The sequence below is a fragment of the Hevea brasiliensis genome, chromosome 9, assembly GCF_030052815.1.
Source record: "Hevea brasiliensis isolate MT/VB/25A 57/8 chromosome 9, ASM3005281v1, whole genome shotgun sequence".
NCBI lineage: Eukaryota > Viridiplantae > Streptophyta > Magnoliopsida > Malpighiales > Euphorbiaceae > Hevea > Hevea brasiliensis.
Window position 1 is genome coordinate 14,601,204 of NC_079501.1, and position 17,874 is coordinate 14,619,077.

Genomic DNA, 17,874 nt, shown 5'->3' on the forward strand with positions numbered 1-17,874 from the left:
GGAAAATTTTTGTTACCTCTGAGTCTTGACTCTTTGAAGAGGAGGCATCGACTTGTAGAGGTAGACAAGAGCAGGAGATATGAAACGAATGGTGAGGGAGGAAACAAAAGGAAGGCTGCAAAGCTTGCAATAAGAGAGGCACAGATTTGCAATTGCAGTGAAGCGTGAGAGGGGCTGGCCATGCGGAAGGCAAGTGATGTGAGAGGAGTGAGGTGATGCTTGTGAGAATATGCAGCATGGGAGGAGAGGTGAGAGTGAGAACTGGGAAGAGAAAAAATTGGAAACTCAACACGTCCAAAGCATGAATAAATTATACAATAAAACAGTTGTAGAATATCTATATGGATTACAATTCAATAATGTTTGAATATACAAACATATGTGTGGGTTTTAATAAGTATATATGAGCGGATTTCATAATTTTATAACTGCCTCATTATTTTTTTTAAAATATAATCATATTTATATGTTTATGTAAACACTATTTATTTACCATTTCCAGATATAAAATCAGTTTGACATTATATAATTTCTCCCAAGTATGTGGACATATCATGAAACGGCATATCCAATGCATTAAACGGCGAAATTATATACATGTATGAAAAACTCCGATTGTCAAATCCTTTTTTTTGAAAAAAAAAATAAACAAAATATCAAATTAGAATGATTGAATTTTATTTTTGAATTATAACGGTACACTGTTCAAACACTAATTTAAAGGCCACTTACCATTATTAAAAAAAAATTATTATTTCTTAAATTTAAAAATATGAAACTTACAATTTTGTAAATAAAAAAAAATCATCATAAGCATTTTTTAAATGGATATCTTAATAATTGTAGATAATTAATAACAAATTAAATAAAAAGTAATCATAGTAAACATTCTTTAAATGAATATCTTAATAATTATAGACAACTAGCATGATGTCAATATTATGTATGAATAATTTATAATTTTTATTTTTTAATTTATTTTTAATTATATTTTAATTAAAATAAATTATTATTATTATTAAATTAATTTTAAATTAAAATTTTTCTTTTATTTAATTTAATTTGAATAAATTTTTATCTGTTATAATAATAAATTTTAATTAATTTATGATATAATTAATTAAAATATTTATTTAATTTTTTTATACATATATTAATAATAATTTTCATAATTATTTCGTTTAAAATGTAATAAAATTACTTTATTAAAAAATAATTTAAAATTTATAAATTTTTATATTTTATCTCGTAATTTATATAAATTGATATTTAATTTTTATAAATTATAAAAAATACATTAGATTAATAATAAAATAATATTATTTTTAAAAATATATGAATATATAATTTTTTGTTATTAATATAATAAAAATATTAAATTATTAGTAATGAATTGAATTATTTAATTTTAATAATAATAAAAATATATAACATTATTATTAATTAAAAATGATATTCTATTATATTATTTTTTAAAAATACTATATTTAAGTGTAAATTTCTTTTATTAATCTAATATATTTTTTATAAGATAATTATTTGACAAAAATGATCATCACTTAACATAAATTTATATTATAAAATAAATACATTTAATAAAAATTAAAATTTTAAAATATCATTATTTTTTATTAATATAATAAATATTAAAAATACATACTATTTTTTAAAAGACAGATTCATAATTTAAATATATAACTTTTTTTTTTTAATAATTTTTATTTATAGCTAAATTTTTGATGCAATCATTTTTGTAATTTATTTTTAAAATTCTATTTTTAAATAAAAATATAATTGAGAGATAATTTATGTATAAAAATATAGATATTTAATTAAAATTTAAAAATAATTATATTAAAATTAATGATAATAATATATGAATAATTAAAATATTAGTTATAATATATTAGGTATATAATTATAATGAAATAGAATATTCAAAAGTTTAAGAAATATTAAATAAGAAATTTATAAAAAAAATATATATTAATTAAATATATTTAAATAAATAAATTTTGACAAAAATAACTAATAATTTTTGAAAAAAATAATAAAAAAAAGTGTAAATAAAAAAAAATTGAGAACATTTAGGTGAAATAAAAAGTATTAAAATAAATAAAAACTATTTAATGTGCATCACATGTCTATATATAGACAAAAAAAAAATATTTAAATAAAAAATTAATTTATAATTAAATATTATTTAATTAAAAAAATAATAAAAGCATTCAAATTTAATTTTTACAATAGTAAAATATTTCTTATTTACTTGGCCGTTTTAATTAAATAGTCTTAAGTTGGTCATATAATAATAATAATAATAATAATAATAATAATAATAATAATAATAAATCTTAGAAAAGTGAAATAAAAATAATATTAAATTATTAACATAAAAAATAATGCACATTAATTATAAATAAATTAAATATTTGTATTTTATTTTTATAACTTTTTTAGTTAAATTACACTTTTTATCTCTTAAAATTTTTAACAAAGATTTCATAATAAAAATAATATAAAATGTAACAATAAAACAAAAATAGTTATTAAAGATACGAAATAATTTAAAATTTATTAAATTATATAATAATTAATTATAAGATAGTAAATTAATGGTTAACTTTTTTAAACCAACGGCTATCAATGACTTATTATTATTATTATTATTATTATTATTATTATTATTATTATTATTATTATTATTATTATTATTACAATAGAGGTAACATTTGGTAAACAATATTTTTATATAAATAAATTTATAAAAAAATAATATAAATAATTTTTAAATATTATATTTAATCATAAAAGGTCTAAATTTTTAAAAATTAAATTTTAAAAAAATAATAATTTAAATCATAGATATTAAGATAGTATTGTAAATAATAATGATAATTAAAAGAAAAATAAAAAATTAAATAGTAATTAGCATTTATAAAATTATATAAATAATTTTTAAATATTACATTTAATTATAAAAAATCTTAATTTTTAAAAATTAAATTAAAAAAAATAATTTAAATCATAAATATTGAGATAATATTATAAATAATAATAATAATAATAATTAAAAAATAAATTAAATAATTAAATAATAATTAATAAAAAAAATATTTATAAAATATGACACATAATAAATTTAAAAAAAAAATGCCACGTATTATTACTTTGAAAATACTTCTTTACTAATAAATGAAAAATAATAATATAAAAATTATCACAAACTTGGATTGAAGGTTAATGTAACACCCCAAAATTTTAAATTTTATTATTTTGAGTATTATTGATATTTTAATTTTATTTAAATTTTAAGAAATTATTTGAGATTTTTCGGATTTTAAAAATCGAGTTCGATTTTTCGAAAATATAAACTTTGATGATTTTTAAAAATTAATTTAAAGACCACGTGGCAAAACTAAAAATATAATTGGAGTCTACAAATTTTTCTGAGTTTTCTGAAATTTTTTTGGAATTTTTGGACCTCGTTTTCGGTCCCAAGGCAGAGTAAAAATTCAAAATTTTGTATGCTGAATCGAACCGACCGAATCGAACCGGATCGGATCGGACCGGTTGAATCGGACCAACCTTCTTCTTCCTTCTTCTTCCTCTGCCGCGCGCTTTTCTCCTCCTCCCTTTCTCTCTCTTTTTCTCTCTCCTCCCTCCTCTCCTTGCCAGGCCGCCACCTCCCCTGCCACCCCAGCTCGTCGGCGCGCCTCACCCTCTCCACGGCAGTCGCCGCTGGAACGCCGAAACGGCTCCTGGCGACAAGACGCTGCGACCATTTGTCTTCCCGGCCAAAATCCGATCACCAATCGGACCTGGTCTTGTGTCTAAACTCATATACTCGTCGAGAGCTTTCCATAGACACTAAGAACACCGAAATCCATCGAGCGGTTTGTCCAATTTTTGCCCAGGAAGTTTTAGCCCATTTTGACTTTGGGCTAGATTTCTCATAAACCGTAAACCCCACGAGAAAACCGAGAGTACAAGAGCGCTCCACTCGTCGAGAGCTTTGCGGCGACATAAATTTCGAATTTTTCCGACACCGTTTTTCAGTGGGTCCCACGAAACTTCGCAGTGTTTTTTCGAGTATTTAATGAGCTTAGACAATTCCGTAGAAATTTTATACTAACCCCCTTGTTGTGGGCTTCGTGTAGGTATCCTCAATTCGCGGAATTCGACAGTTGTCCGAGTTTGTGAATTTCCGGCCAGACAGACCCACCACCAGAAAAGTCTAAAATTGGATCAAGGTTTTGGCTACCCCACCATTGTCAGATATCCCGAGCACGTTCCCAAAGTCGGAATCGGCAAAGGTAAACCCGAACCTTGCTTTTTTGTAATTTTCTAGTGCTTAAATAGGATAAAAAAATCCATAAAATATTCGTGGTAGCTCAGAAAATTATGATTTTTTATGCAATAGCCTAGTAATATTGCTAAGGACCGCGGGGCAAAATTTTAGAATTTTTAGAGATTGTTTGGGCAGTTTTTGCAAATATGATCAATTATAAGGATTAAATTGAAATTTTACATATTGTGATGGATGACTGATTTGATGGGCCCAGGAGAGGCTGTGTGATGTGATTGAGTTGTGGATATATGGGTTGCGAATATATAAGTGTGTTTTGAGCCCTTTTGCAGGTTGGGTAGGTCCTAGGTATAGGGGAGACTCTGCCGGATTTTCGGCACGACTTAGGACGTATTTGGTCTTTTCTTGATTTGTATTGAGTCATTTGTATTAAATAGTTGTAATGTAATTGTCAGGTGAGCCGGGACAGCCTTCTTCCTCCGCCTAGCCGCCACAGTGACCGTTGTCAAGTCTGTGAGTAAAATATTAATTTTAATTGTAATTTCGATATTATTATATGTTCAAGCATGCCCATGCATCACTTATATGCATATATTTATGTAGTTAAACTCTAGGCACGATTTATGTTGCATTCATAACTGTTAACATGCCATGGATGTTGTTGTGGTAATTTGGAGCAGTGTGCGTGCGTTGGCGTGCGTGTGATGTGGTGTGGACTATGGACAGGACGGGTAGTCACGGCTTGAGTTCTTCGCTGGGACCCAATCCTTCGGGGGTAGTCACGGCTTGAGTTCTTCGCTGGGACCCCGATTTGGTTTATTAAGCGAAAGTCCGGCTTGAGTTCTTTGCTGGCACCAGGTTGGATTTAAGAGGGCTGTATAGGGGATCAACTCCCATATATTATGATTGATGTTACAGGGTGCGTAAGTGCTCTAAATTACCTTTTTGATGTTATGATGTGAAAATGTTGTTGATGTTGCATTTCACTCTACAGGGTGCATTAGTTTTAGATAGTTATAGAGATCATGGTTAAAATTGATATTTTATTCTCTGAGTCGAACGCTCACTCCTGTTCAATATTTTTTTCAGGCTACAGGAGGATTTTATTGTGGTTAACTTACTTTTCTCCTTCGTAGGTTGTCTATTAATATTTGTATAATTTTATTAACTCCTAGAATTTCCGCATGTGTTAGAAGTATTTATTGAATTGGGTCTGTAATATAAATTTTTACTTTGGACCTGTAAACTTATTATGATATGCATGATTGATGGACTGGATGAGGGAGTTGAGCTCCCATTTATTTTTATGCTGATATGAGTATGTGGAGGGTGAGCTAAGCTCCCCAATTGAGTATTTATTGTGTTTACAGGTCGGGTGAGTCAAAAACTCCCCGTTGGAAGGTCCATTTTATGGCCGGACTCTGTCCGGTTGATTTCTTGAAATTGGGCTCAAATGGGCCTTATAGTTGGGTTAATGAATAGTTAGGCTTACTACGGGCCTCGGGGGCTTTAGGCTGGCCCAGGTCCTAGTGCCGGTTCGGCCCATAGGTTGGGTCGTGACAAATGTGGTATCAGAGCTTAGGCTCCAGATTCATAGGGAATAATTGTCTAAAGTGTTGGGAAGAGTCTACTAGGAGTCACATGCAGAAAATAGGGTTCACATTCGTCTTGCATTGTCATCTTTGCTTATAGTTTCTGCTCCATATATTGTGTATAAATATGAGTCTATAGAGCTGTGTAATGTGCAGTTTTGAATTTTGTGGGCTAATGTTGCTGAATTTCAGGAAAATGCGTAGAAGCAAGAGAGCTGCCACTGCACCAGAACCAAATGTGCCTGACGAGGTGTCGGCACAGGATGAGGCGCCTGCCCCGAAGAGGCAGGGTAGGAGACCTAGAGCTGCTCAAGTAGAAGAGCAGTTGCCACCAGTACAGGATCAGTCTTTTATGGCACAGGGTCCCATGGACCCAATGGCAACTACTCTAGCTGGGTTGCAGAGAACCATCGATATGATGGCGCAGTATATGGTCCACCCTCCACAGCAGCAGCAGTCCACCGCACCAAGAGGGGAATGTTACAAACAGATAATCAATTTTAAGAAGTTGGTGCCTGGTACTTATGATATGTCAGATGATGCATATCGATTTTTAGATTCCTGCAGACAGGCAGGAACAGAATTACAGTTGACTAATAGAAGACTTATAGAGTGTATGCAGCATGTCATGGGGCCTATGCCTAGACAATGGATGAATGACTACATATTACCTCGGATGGAGGGTTTGTCGTGGACTCAGTTTGTGGAACTGTTCATCAATCGGTTTGTGCGTAAAGCTTGAGAGATCGAAGCTGGGCCTTTGAGGCCTTAAGACGTAATGGCAGTCCAGATGAATATGCTACAGAATTTCTGGAATTGAGCAGATATGCCCCTACAGCGGTAGCTACAGAAACTATGAAGGTGAAGAGATTCCTAAAGGGGCTTGACAGGAGGTATGCAAACCTGGCCATGATTTCGGATCAGTCTTTTGATGTGGTGGTTGATCGAGCCAGACAGATAGAGATTAGCTATGCTGTGGATGACAGCGGAAGAGCAAAGAAAAACAGAGCAGAGGGTTCTTCAGGTGTTCCCCAAATGGGTACTCCGGATAGTGGTGGCCAAAGTAATTACAGAGGAAAGAGTAGGAACAAGAAGAGTGGTTTTAGACACAAACCTCGAGGATTGCACTGTGGCACCGATCCAAAGAAGTGGTCACGATTGGGTACAGCAGCCTGGTCCGTTCAGGATCCTCCTTGGCACCTTGTGCACAGTGTGGAAGAGGACATTCAGGACCTTGTTTGATGGGTTCAGGAGTATGCTTCAGGTGTGGCCAACCAGGTCACTTTGCTAGGGAATGCCCCGTGTTCAGCGAGCCACAGATGGGGTCACAAGATTCTATTGCAAATGTTCTTCGACGGTTGTATCCGGGTGCTTCTAGCATGGCAGGCAGTCAGTTCAGTGGCTAACAGGGCCGAGGACAAGGGGGACGTAGATATGGAGGCAGATCAGGAGGTAGAAGTCAGTATCAGGGTTTTGCCACTCAGGGTAGGGGTCAAGCTCGAGTTTTCACCCTGACCCACCAGGTTGCTCAGGCTTCAAATGCAGTTGTGGCAGGTATACTTCTGGTCTGTTCCCATGAGGCTCGTGTTTTAATAGATCCGGGTGCTACGCACTCATTTGTCTCCTCTGTGTTTGCCATGAGATTGGGTAGAAACCCTATAACTTTAGAATGCCCTTTGTCGGTAGCTACCCCACTTAGCGACAACATAGATGTAGATATGGTTTTTCCGGGTAGTCCAGTGGTAGTGGATGGAAAGATCCTCCCAGCAGACTTGGTTCCTCTACCGGTAATGGATTTCGATGTAATCTTAGGGATGGATTGGTTGGCAACTCATTATGCCACTTTAGATTGCAGGAACAAAAAGGTGTATTTCCACATACCTGGTGTGGAAGAGTTTAGCTTTGATGGTGACAGGAGCGTGGCTCCATATAATTTAGTGTCAGCAATTAGTGCTAGAAAATGTTGAGGCGTGGATGTCAAGGGTATTTGGCATTGGTGAGAGATACATCTGTAGAAGGTGTCAACATGGAAAATGTTCTTGTTGTCAGAGAATTCATGGATGTCTTCCCTAAGGAGCTTCCAGGATTGCCACCAAGAAGGGAAATAGAGTTCTGCATTGATGTTGTGCCGGGTACAAACCCCATTTCAATGCCGCCTTACAGGATGGCACCAGTAGAATTGAAAGAGCTAAAGGAGCAACTACAGGAGCTTTTGGACAAGGGTTTCATACGCCCGAGCACTTCACCCTGGGGCGCTCCTGTGCTATTTGTAAGAAAGAAAGATGGGTCATTGAGGTTGTGTATTGACTATAGACAGCTGAACAAGGTGACTGTGAAGAACAAGTATCCACTTCCTCGGATCGATGATCTGTTTGATCAGCTCCAAGGAGCTAGATTCTTTTCCAAGATAGACCTGCGATCAGGCTACCATCAGTTGAGAATCAGGAATGAGGACGTGTCCAAAAAGGCATTCAGGACAAGATATGGTCATTATGAGTTCTTGGTGATGTCTTTTGGATTCACTAATGCACCAGCAGCCTTCATGGATTTGATGAACCGGGTGTTCAAGCCATTTTTTGACTGTTTTGTCATTGTATTCATAGATGACATTTTGGTATACTCTCAGACCGAGAAAGAACACGTGTGGCACTTGAGGATGGTGTTGCAGACTTTGAGGGAGCACCAGCTATATGCCAAAATTTCAAAATGTGAATTTTGGCTAGAAAGCATCTCATTCTTGGGACACATGGTTTCTAGTGAAGGTATTCAAGTGGATCCAAAGAAAATTGAAGCTGTAACTGATTAGCTTAGGCCTACAACAGTCACTGAGGTGCGAAGTTTTCTGGGTCTAGCTGGCTACTATAGGCGTTTTGTGCAAGATTTCTCCAGGATAGCGGCTCCCCTAACTAAGTTGACCAGGAAGAATGTTCCATTCATTTGGACAGATCATTGTGAGGAGAGTTTCCAGAAGCTTAAGGAGTGTCTAACCACTGCCCCTGTGTTGACACTACCTATGAGTGGTGAAGGATACACCGTGTATTGTGACGCCTCCAGAGTTGGCTTAGGGTGTGTTTTGATGCAGAATGGAAAGGTAGTGGCTTATGCTTCAAGGCAGCTGAAGAGGCATGAGCAGAACTACCCCACCCATGACTTGAAAATGGCGGTTGTAATCTTTGCACTAAAAATCTGGAGACACTACCTGTATGGTGAAGTGTGCGAGATATACACCGACCATAAGAATTTGAAGTACATCTTCCAACAAAGGGATTTAAACTTGAGACAGAGGAGATGGATGGAGCTTCTGAAAGACTATGATTGCACCATCCAGTACCACCCTGAGAAGGCTAATGTTGTAGCAGATGCTTTGAGCAGAAAATCTTCTGGCAGTTTGGCACACATTTCAGTAAAGAAGTGACCGTTGATTCAGGAAGTACAGGATTTGATGGATCAAGGTTTAATCCTAGATCTTTCAGATGAGGGGGTATTGTTGGCTCATTTTTCAGTGAGGCTAGACTTGAGAGACAGAGTTAGAGTTTCCCAGCACAGAGACCAACAATTGATGAAAATCATAGAAAGAGTATAGCAAGGTGAAGGTGGTGAGTTTGGATTTGCCAATGATGGCGCCCTAGTGCAAGGTTCTAGGATATGTGTGCCTGATGTGGACAATCTCAGAGATGAAATCATGCGAGAGGCACACTATACACTGTACAATGTCCACCCAGGTTCCACCAAGATGTACCATGATGTGAAAGATAGCTATTGGTGGAATGGCATGAAGAGAGACATAGCAGATTTTGTGTCCAAGTGCTTGACTTGTCAGAAGGTGAAGTTTGAATACCAAAGACCGTAAGGGAAGCTGCAAGAGCTCCCTATCCCAGAATGGAAGTGGGAAATGATTACTATGGATTTTGTGACTGGGTTGCCTCGTACCACGCGAGGATATGATTCGATATGGGTAATTGTAGACCGCTTAACTAAATCAGCTCACTTCTTGCCAGTGAAGATCACATATTCTGTTGCACAGTATGCCCGACTCTACATTCGAGAAATAGTCAGATTGCATGGAGTTCCTGATTCCATAATATCTGACAAAGGGCCCCAGTTCACTTCTCGATTTTGGAGAAAGTTACAGGAGGCACTTGGCACACAGTTGAACTTTGGTACTGCTTTCCACCCTCAGACAGACGGACAGTCCGAAAGGACAATCCAAACACTGGAAGACATGCTTCGCATGAGTATCTTGGATTTTGGAGGTCAATGGGATGATCAGCTAGCTTTGGTGGAGTTTGCCTACAACAACAGTTACCATTCCAGCATAGGAATAGCACCCTATGAGGCACTATATGGAAAAAAGTGTAGGTCTCCTTTGTGTTGGACAGAAATGGGGGAAGCGAAGGTGCATGATGTAGACCTAGTGCAGTACACTTTAGAGATAGTTCCTTTAATCAGGGAACGATTGAAAACAGCTTCCAGTAGGCAGAAGAGTTATGCAGACCCCAGACGGAGGGATGTGGAGTTTGCAGTGGGTGACTATGTATTCCTGAAGGTTTCTCCAATGAAGGGAGTCATGAGATTTGGAAAGAAGGGCAAGTTGGCACCTCGGTATATTGAACCTTTTGAGGTTACTGATAGAATTGGAGCAGTTGCCTACCGGTTGGAACTACCACCCAACCTTTCTCACGTTCATCCTGTGTTTCACATCTCCATGCTCAGGAAATACATTCCAGATCCTTCTCATGTACTACAGCTGGATGTAATAGAACTAAAAGAGAATCTGACATTTGAGGAGCAACCTGTAGCCATAGTGGACTACCAAGTGAGACAGCTAAGATCAAAACAGATCCCTATGGTTAAGGTTTTGTGGAGGAGCCAGTCTGTAACACCCTAGGCAAATCCCACATCGGCAAAACACGGGAGAGATGCTAGGTTTATAAGTTGGTGGTTCATAACCCCTAGTGACGCGTTTTAAAACCGTGAGGGCTTCAGCCCAGAGCGGACAATATCACTAGTGGGCCGTGCCATTACATTTGTGGTATCAGAGCCGCTCTGCGTGCAACCTTGAACGATGGTGGGGCAAACCTCAGCGAGGACGCTGAGTCCCATAAGGGGGGTGGATTGTAACACCCTAGGCAAATCCCACATCGGCAAAACACGGGAGAGATGCTGGGTTTATAAGTTGGTGGTTCGTAACCCCTAGTGACGCGTTTTAAAACCGTGAGGGCTTCAGCCTAGAGCGGACAATATCACTAGTGGGCCGGGCCATTACATTTGAAACTGCCAACCCAGAAAATGACCAAATGAACAGTACATGTTCATTTGGTCATACCTCTCTCTATACTGGTCCAAATGACCTAAAATTTTAAGCATGGAAAGTTTAGACATAGGGCTACACTTTTCATGAAGACCACTTAACCCAGTTTTTCCTTTAACCAATTCAAATTGTTAACACAAGTTGGGTCACTGAAACTGCCAACCCAGAAAATGTCTCAAAATACTATTCCTTTGGTATTTTGACCATAACTTGAGTTCTATAACCCCAAACTCAGTGATTCAAAAACTGAAATTCAAGTTTAAACATAGAGGAGCAATTGTTATGAAGGAATTGTGACTAAATAGACATCCCAACCTAGTCAAATTCCTAGATAAAGATAACACATCAACATGAACCTAAAGAAAGATTCATGGGAAAAATGCTCTATAGGATAATTAAAATACTCATAAGGAAAATTTAATATTAAAAATGATATGAATATGTAAATTAGGACTAATGTCCTATTAATATGAAATTTATGGTACCAATGAACAGTACTAGATAATAGTAATAGTGAATAGTGCTAAATTAATTAAAAATATTTAATTGCCCATAGTATATCTAGACTTATTTATTTAGTTGGATAAATTGGTATACCAATTAGGGACTACAGATAGCAGTACTGCCTACCGAGAAAATCATGAACTGACAATATATGTCTGGTATGATTGTTCTACAGGCTATATGCCTACTTACTGGCTATCGTGCCTACTTTATTCTGGCTTTACAAGCTCCGACAATGTCTCGTGCCCGATACCGCCTCGTGGCTCGATGGATGTATACAGGGTAGATATATGGCTGTCTAACCCGTATACTCCCATGTATCCAGCTTTTATAATTTGTTATAGGTTTTCTTAGGCACTGAAAAAAAAAATTAATTAAGACTTAAAATACAATAAGTAATCATAAAAGATCCCAATAATGTTAATTATTTCCAAAGAGCAATAAAAATGTAAAATACCCAGAAATTATGAGTTGCATATATTATTTCAAATTATTAAATTATTGTTATTATAAATTATGTACCACTAAGCGTTATGCTTAGCGCGTTGGTTTTCCATCGCGTAGGTACTGGAGAGATCACCAGCAGAAGAGCACCATGAGTACACCGCGTGAGCTTTGATCGGATCCGCCATTGTCGAGTCACCTCACCGGTCTGTTGTATTTTGGTAGGGCCCATGTATAGACTAGTATTTTGGTTCATTATGTTTAGTCATGATGTAATTACTAGTTTATGATGTATTTCATTTTGGACTTGTAATTAAACTTTGAGATTGAAATGAAAACTTGTAATTTATTATCTATGAATTTCTATATGAATGCAATAGATAATACTTCATTTTGAGATCTCATAAATAATTGTAAATGATATGATACATGAGAATATGATATGGAAATGTGTAAAATGAATATGAACATGTTAACAGGTGATTAGTGGAATCCGCCAGATGCTAATAAAACAGAGGAGGATCTGTCCGGGTCTCCACAGAAATAAGATATATATAAAAAAAAAAAATTTCTACTCATAGAATACATGTTTTAAATGACATCAAAAGTTTACAATAGATATGATAAAACAAGATAGGGTGCTCCGGCACCGAATGTGGCACTTCTTGCTCGGCTATACGGTAGACGGGTAAGGGGCGTCACATTTAGTGGTATCAGAGCGGACAATATCACTAGTGGGCCGGACCATTATACAGTCAGTGGAAGAATGCACCTGGGAGACAGAACGGGACATGCATAGCAAGTACCCTTATCTGTTCAATGTGTAATCATGTACTTTATTCTGTCTTGTGTAAAATTCGAGGACGAATTTTCTGTAAGGGGGGAAGAATATAACACCCCAAAATTTTAAATTTTATTATTTTATGAGTATTATTGATATTTTAATTTTATTTAAATTTTAAGAAATTATTTGAGATTTTTCAGATTTTAAAAATCGGGTTCGATTTTCCGAAAATATAAACTTTGATGATTTTTAAAAATTAATTTAAAGACCACGTGGCAAAACTAAAAATATAATTGGAGTCTATAAATTTTTCTGAGTTTTCTGGAATTTTTTCGAAATTTTTGGACCTCGTTTTCGGTCCCAAGGCATAGTAAAAATTCAAAATTTTGTATTTTGAATCGAACCGGCCGAATCGAACCAGATCGAATCGGACCAGCCTTCTTCTTCCTCTCCCGCGCGCGTTTCTCCTCCTCCCTTTCTCTCTATTTTTCTCTCTCCTCCCTCCTCCCCTTGCTGCGCCGCCACCTCCCCTGCCACCCCAGCTCGCCGGCGCGCCGCCTCACCCCTCCCCCACGGCCGGAAAACGGCTCCTGAAGCGACGCGCACGCGCGCGCGACCGTTCATCTTCCCGGCCAAAATCCGGCCACCAATCAGACCGGGTCTTGTGTCTAAACTCATATACTCGTCGAGAGCTTTCCATAGACACCAAGAACACCGAAATCCATCGAGCGGTTTGTCAAATTTTTGCCCGGGAAGTTTTAGCCCATTTTGACTTTGGGCTAGATTTCTCACAAACCATAAACCCCACGAGAAAACCGAGAGTACCAGAGCGCTCCACTCGTCGAGAGCTTCACGGCGAAATAAATTTTGAATTTTTTCGACACCGTTTTTCGGTGGGTCCCACGAAACTTAGCAGTGTTTTTCCGAGCATTTAATGAGCTTAGAAAATTTCGTAAAAGTTTTATATTAACCCCTGTGTTGTAGGCTTCGTGTAGGTATCCTCAATTCGCGGAATTTGACAGTTGTCCGGGTCTGTGAATTTCCGGCCAGACAGACCCACCACCGGAAAAGTCTCAAAATTAGATCGAGGTTTTGGCTACCCCATCATTGTCAGGCATCCCGAGCGCGTTCCCGAAGTCGGAATCGGCAAAGGTAAACCCGAACCTTGCTTTTTCGTAATTTTCTAGTGCTTAAATAGGATAAAAAAATCCATAAAATATTCGTGGTAGCTCAGAAAATTATGATTCTTTTTGCAATAGCCTAGTAATATTGCTAAGGACCGCGGGGCAAAGTTTTAGAATTTTTAGAGATTGTTTGGGCAGTTTTTGCAAATATGATCAATTATAAGGACTAAATTGAAATTTTACATATTGTGATGGATGACTGATTTGATGGGCCCAGGAGGGGCTGTGTGATGTGATTGAGTTGTGGATATATGGGTTGCGAATATAGAAGTGTGTTTTGAGCCCTTTTGCAGGTTGGGTAGGTCTTAGGTATAGGGGAGACTCTGCCGGATTTTCGGCACGACTTAGAACGTATTTGGTCTTTTCTTGATTTGTATTGAGTCATTTGTATTAAATAATTGTAATGTAATTGTCAGGTGAGCCGAGACAGCCTTCTTCCTCCGCCCAGCCGCCACAGTGATCGTTGTCAAGTCTGTGAGTAAAATATTAATTTTAATTGTAATTTCGATATTATTATATGTTCAAGCATGCCCATGCATCACTTATATGTATATATTTATGTAGTTAAACTCTAGGCACGATTTATGTTGCATTCATAACTGTTAACGTACCATGGATGTTGTTGTGGTAATTTGGAGCAATGTGCGTGCGTTGGCGTGCGTGTGATGTGGTGTGGACTATGGATAGGACGGGTAGTCACGGCTTGAGTTCTTCGCTGGGACCCGATCTTTCGGGGGTAGTCACGGCTTGAGTTCTTCGCTGGGACCCCGATTTGGTTTATTAAGCGAAAGTCCGGCTTGAGTTCTTTGCTGGCACCAGGTTGGATTTAAGAGGGCTGTATAGGAGATCAGCTCCCATATATTATGATTGATGTTACAGGGTGCGTGAGTGCTCCAAATTACCTTTTTGATGTTATGATGTGAAAATATTGTTGATGTTGCATTTCACTCTACATGGTGCATTAGTTTTAGATAGTTAAAGAGATTATGGTTAAAATTGATATTTTACTCTCTGAGTCGAACGCTTACTCCTGTTTAATATTTTTTTCAGGCTATAGGAGGATTTTATTGTGGTTAACTTACTTTTCTCCTTCGCAGGTTGTCTGTTAATATTTGTATAATTTTATTAACTCCTAGAATTTCCGCATGTGTTAGAAGTATTTATTGAATTGGGTCTGTAATATAAATTTTTATTTTGGACCTGTAAACTTATTATGGTATGCATGATTGATGGACTGGATGAGGGAGCTGAGCTCCCATTTATTTTTATGCTGATCTGAGTATGTGGAGGGTGAGCTGAGCTCCCCAATTGAGTATTTATTGTGTTTACAGGTCGGGTGAGTAAAAAACTCCCCGTTGGAAGGTCCATTTTATGGCCGGACTCTGTCCGATTAATTTCTTGAAATTGGGCTCAAATGGGCCTTAGAGTTGGGTTAATGAATAATTAGGCTTACTACGGACCTCGGGGGTTTTAGACTGGCCCAGGTCGTAGTGCCGGTCCGGCCCATAGGTTAGATCGTGACGGTTAATATTTAAAAATTGTAATTATTTTAAAATTTTGTAATTAAAATTTTAAATTTAAATATAAAATATTTTTAACCTTTTTTTGACTGCAGTATAAAATAATTTTTAATAATCTATATTTAACATATTAATTTTAATATAGCATTTTTTAATAATTTAGCGCTAGAATAAATATTTATATTATTATTTAAAAAAATATATTTTTTTATTTTTCTATTATAACTTTTTCAGATAAAGTATTTTTTAAATTTTAAAATTAATTATTATTAAAATATTTATTAATTAAATTTAAATAATTTGGGAGTTTGACTAGTTTCCAGAAAAATAAAGGAAAAGCATAAGACGCTCCAGCTGCTCTAAGGATTTGTCTCATTGTGATAAGAGCACGTGTGCTCCCACAACATGAAGCGTCGAAATTGAATTAAGCAGGGGTATAAATGGAAAACTTACTAAGAAACAAGACTCGAAAAGACTGCGACGTCGCGTCAAGTCCACAGCACCATAAAAATCGTTTCCTCTCTGTATTTCTCCCGAAACGGACGAGTCACAGCAACTAATACACCATCGTCCGTACTGTCAGTGCTCCTCCACCACCACCACCACCACCACCACCACCACCACCGTTTCGATCGCCATCGTACGGCACGCCACAAACTCTCCTTCGTCATATTTTCCAATCTTCGTTATTCTAATATATAAAAGAAATGTACTTTTAAGTTTCACATTTTGCGCCTTTCTATTTCTTTTTCTACTTCTACACCACCGCTGGTCTCAATTTGCCCTAGTTTCTACTAGGCTTTCTCAAGGTCTCTTTTGTCTTTGTGACTGGCATCTGTTTTGGAATTTCTTACTCGAGGTTTCAACGAGGTCTTAGCATGTTATTGTTGTTGTTTCTATTATTTTATTATTACTCCAGAGAGAGAGGTGGTCTAGCATTGCAATTTTCTTCCGAAGTTGGATTTTTTACTCATGAGATTGCATGCTTGTTTAGTAGGTCTCGGCTCTGTCTTAAGGCATTTGTTTCAATGCTCAGAATGGGAATTAAAACCGATTCTTTACGGTGATGAATTATTAATTTTTTTTAGTCTTTTGTTTATTTATTTTTTCAGTTATGTGGGTTTTCGGTAGCCTTTACCTCATTTGAGGTTAGGCATTACAACCCCTTTTTCTTGGTAACCAGATGGCGCGTGAAGGGAGGCAGTGGACATCCCTGTCTGTAGTCATAGTGCCTGTTTGGAGATCAAATTACTTTTCACCATTTTAGATATGACTGAAAAAAAAAATTTTTGTTTTATTATTTTAGTATTTTTATAATTAAAATTTTTTAAATTTAATTTTAAATTATTTTTTAGTACTACTCTGACGGCGATACAAACGGCTCATAGTCAATAGTCTCATTTGTTTTTCATAACAATGCAGTAGTTGCTGTTTATTGTTTAATTTGAGCAATTGTGTGCCTGATATTTGCTTAGTTTGGCAGGTTTTCAAATGGGAGATCGACCGTTGAAGCCTTCGAAATCAGAAAAAGATCCGAGTGAAGGTGATTTCATACCTTCCCATTCCTCATGCTAGCTGCATCTTGCGCGCTTAAAATGATAAAAGCTGTGCAAAAGGAGAAAGGCTTTTATTATTATTATTATTATTATTATTATTATTATTATTATTATTATTATTTTCTAGGTGTGTTGATATTTGAAACATCAAATGTGAAATATTAGCATATATCTACAGTACCTATTTAACAAAATATAGAAAGAAGGAAAAATTGGTAGTTTAATATGAATTCTTGCTTTCATAGTTTTACATAGAGAAGTTTCTTTATTAATGTTTGTTATGATCGCTACCTTTTAATTGTTGCAGATAATTACAAGCACTTTGTGTTGCTGATGAAGGATGAGAAAATCATATGTAGGACACAGTGCTCAAATCCTCCTGCAAATATGTACGTTTACATTTTCTAATGATCATGTCTCTGGCTTTTATAATAAAATTTCAATACTTATTCTGGATTATTGTTATCACATTATTAGTGTGGGTAGCTTAATATCTCTAATTAAATGCGAAAGTAGATTGTCTTGCTATAGGTTGAGTTGTTTCAGCATGTCCCAATTAGATAAATAAACATTTATTAAGGATTAGGAACAATGAATAACTAAAACAATAAGCTAAGTGCTGCTATGAGGCCTGAGAAGATGCAACAGAAATGCTGAAGCCAACTAAGGG

The 17,874-nt window shown here is 36.0% G+C and overlaps 1 protein-coding gene across 11 annotated transcripts in view; it reads left to right on the forward strand.

Moving 5' to 3' along the window:
- Positions 1-16,214: 16,214 nt before the first annotated feature.
- Positions 16,215-17,874, forward strand: part of LOC110672839 (uncharacterized) — a 34,105-nt gene continuing 32,445 nt past the window's right edge. For 5 of the 11 annotated variants that reach the window (XM_058153057.1, XM_021835740.2, XM_058153059.1 and 2 more), the window contains exons 1-3: positions 16,513-16,711; positions 17,132-17,191; positions 17,512-17,593. Coding sequence is in view for 5 of the 11 variants with exons in the window: in XM_058153056.1 (XP_058009039.1) it covers positions 17,545-17,593 (49 nt within the window). In the remaining 6 variants the exon portion in view is untranslated. Of the gene's footprint in view, positions 16,289-16,339; positions 16,358-16,510; positions 16,712-17,131; positions 17,192-17,511; positions 17,594-17,874 lie in introns of those variants that run through there. The other 6 variants (XM_058153056.1, XM_021835743.2, XM_058153055.1 and 3 more) reach the window with 6 other exon arrangements.